The sequence below is a fragment of the Panulirus ornatus genome, chromosome 48 (assembly GCF_036320965.1).
Source record: "Panulirus ornatus isolate Po-2019 chromosome 48, ASM3632096v1, whole genome shotgun sequence".
NCBI classification, from domain to species: Eukaryota; Metazoa; Arthropoda; class Malacostraca; order Decapoda; family Palinuridae; genus Panulirus; species Panulirus ornatus.
In genome coordinates this window covers 4,469,715-4,472,214 of record NC_092271.1, presented here as the reverse complement: position 1 = coordinate 4,472,214, position 2,500 = coordinate 4,469,715, and the positions used below count along the sequence as shown (strand labels likewise).

The following is a 2,500-nucleotide window of genomic DNA, read 5'->3' as shown; positions in this document are numbered from 1 at the left end:
CTTGTCAGAGTTAAGTCGAGAGTGATCCGAATTATAAACTGTCCCAGGCTAATTTCCAAACTTGACCCCTTGTCCTACGCCGCAATGTTCGTTCACTTTCCTTCTTCTATAGGTATAACTTTGGTATTTGCTCCCGAGAGCTGGTCGCTTGAGTGTCCACACTTCCAACTAGACCCGGAATACTCGACAAGCTGCTGCGTCACATGATTGTTGTGTGGCCATTGGCAACTCAAGGGTGGGAGTTTTTGATTCCTGCTTCTTTTCCTTTGCGTTGAAGCTTTGGAACTCTCTAACTTCTCATGTCTTTCCCAAAAACTACGACCTGTCATAGTTCAAATGACAGGTCTTTCACTTTTTACAAAATTCGTAAATACTTTCCCCTGTCTTTTCTTCTTTCGTTTCACAGTTTTCTCTACGTTTTAATCCAGACTCGGCCTTGATGTGGACTTTTATCCGTGACTGGAGCATTCAATATAAAAATGAAACATACCATGAGGGCCATGACTATAGGGGCCACCTGCTGTGAGGGCTGTGACCATGGGGACGACCTACCATGAGGGCTGTGACCACGGGGGCTACCTACCATGAGGGCTGTGACCATGGGGTCCACCTACCATGAGGGCTGTGACCATGGGGGCGACCTACCATGAGGGCTGTGACCATGGGGGCGACCTACCATGAGGGCTGTGACCATGGGGGCGACCTACCATGGGGGCTGTGACCATGGGGGCCACCTACCATGAGGGCTTTGACCGTGGAGGCCACCTACCATGAGGGCTGTGACCGTGGGGGCCACCTACCATGAGGGCTGTGACCATGGGGGCCATTTACCATGAGGGTTGTGACCGTGGGGGCCACCTGCCATGAGGGTTGTGACCGTGGAGGCCACCTACCATGAGGGTTGTGACCGTGGAGGCCACCTACCATGAGGGTTGTGACCGTGGGGGCCACCTACCATGAGGACTGTGACCATGGGGGCCATTTACCATGAGGGCTGTGACCATGGGGGCCACCTACCATGATGGCTGTGATCATAGGGGCCACCTACCATGAAGGGTGTGACCATAAGGGCCACCTACCATGAAGGGTGTGGCCATGGGGGCTACCTACTGTGAGGGCTGTAACCATGGGGGCCACCTACCATGAGGGCTGTGACCATAAGGGTCACCTACCATGAAGGGTGTGACCATAAGGGCCACCTACCATGAAGGGTGTGACCATAGGGGCCACCTGCTGTAAGGGCTGTGACCATGGGGGCCACTTACCATGAGGGCTGTGACCATGGGGGCCACCTACCATGATGGCTGTGATCATAGGGGCCACCTACCATGAAGGGTGTGACCATAAGGGCCACCTACCATGAAGGGTGTGGCCATGGGGGCTACCTACTGTGAGGGCTGTAACCATGGGGGCCACCTACCATGAGGGCTGTGACCATAAGGGTCACCTACCATGAAGGGTGTGACCATAAGGGCCACCTGCCATGAAGGGTGTGACCATGGGGGCCACCTGCTGTAAGGGCTGTGACCATGGGGGCCACTTACCATGAGGGCTGTGACCATGGGGGCCACCTACCAGGAGGGCCGTGACCATGGGTGCCATTTACCATGAGGGTTGTGACCATGGGGGTCACCTACCATGATGGCTGTGACCATAAGGGCCACCTACCATGAAGGGTGTGGCCATAAGGGCCACCTACCATGAAGGGTGTGACCATGGGGGCCACCTAATGTGAGGGCTGTGACCATGGGGGCCACCTACCAGGAGGGCCGTGACCATGGGTGCCATTTACCATGAGGGTTGTGACCATGGGGGTCACCTACCATGATGGCTGTGACCATAAGGGCCACCTACCATGAAGGGTGTGGCCATAAGGGCCACCTACCATGAAGGGTGTGACCATGGGGGCCACCTAATGTGAGGGCTGTGACCATGGGGGCCACCTACCATGAGGGCTGTGACCATGGGAGCCACCTACCATGAGGGGTGTAACTATGGGGGCCATCTACCATGAGGGCTGTGACCATAAGGGCCACTTTCCATGAGGGGTGTGACCATGGGGGCCACCTACCATGAGGGCTGTAACCATGGGGGGCCACCTACCATGTAGGCTGTGACCATGGGGGCCACCTACCATGAGGGCTGTGACCATGGGGGCCACCTACCATGAGGGCTGTGACCATGGGGGCCACCTACCACGAGGGCTGTGACCATGGGAGCCACCTACCATGAGGGCTGTAACTATAGGGGCCATCTACCACGAGGGCTGTGACCATGGGAGCCACCTACATGAGGGCTGTAACCGTAGGGGCCATCTACCATGAGGTGTGTGACCATGGGGGGCCACCTACCATGAGGGCTGTGACCATGGGAGCCACCTGCCATGAGGGCTGTAACCATAGGGGCCATCTACCATGAGGGGTGTGACCATGGGGGGCCACCTACCATGAGGGCTGTGACCATGGGGGCAACATACCATGAGGGCTATGACCATGGGGTC

General features: G+C 56.9%; 1 protein-coding gene across 1 annotated transcript in view; it reads right to left on the bottom strand.

Annotated features, from left to right (window-relative positions):
• Window positions 1-1,562, bottom strand: part of LOC139763961 (uncharacterized) — an 80,745-nt gene extending 79,183 nt beyond the window's left edge. Inside the window, exons 1-2 of the mRNA XM_071690442.1 lie at window positions 1,545-1,562; window positions 1,204-1,323 (exon numbers count right to left, since the gene is read on the bottom strand). Coding sequence (XP_071546543.1) covers window positions 1,204-1,323; window positions 1,545-1,562 — 138 coding nt within the window. The remainder of the gene's footprint in view (window positions 1-1,203; window positions 1,324-1,544) is intronic.
• Window positions 1,563-2,500: the final 938 nt, after the last annotated feature.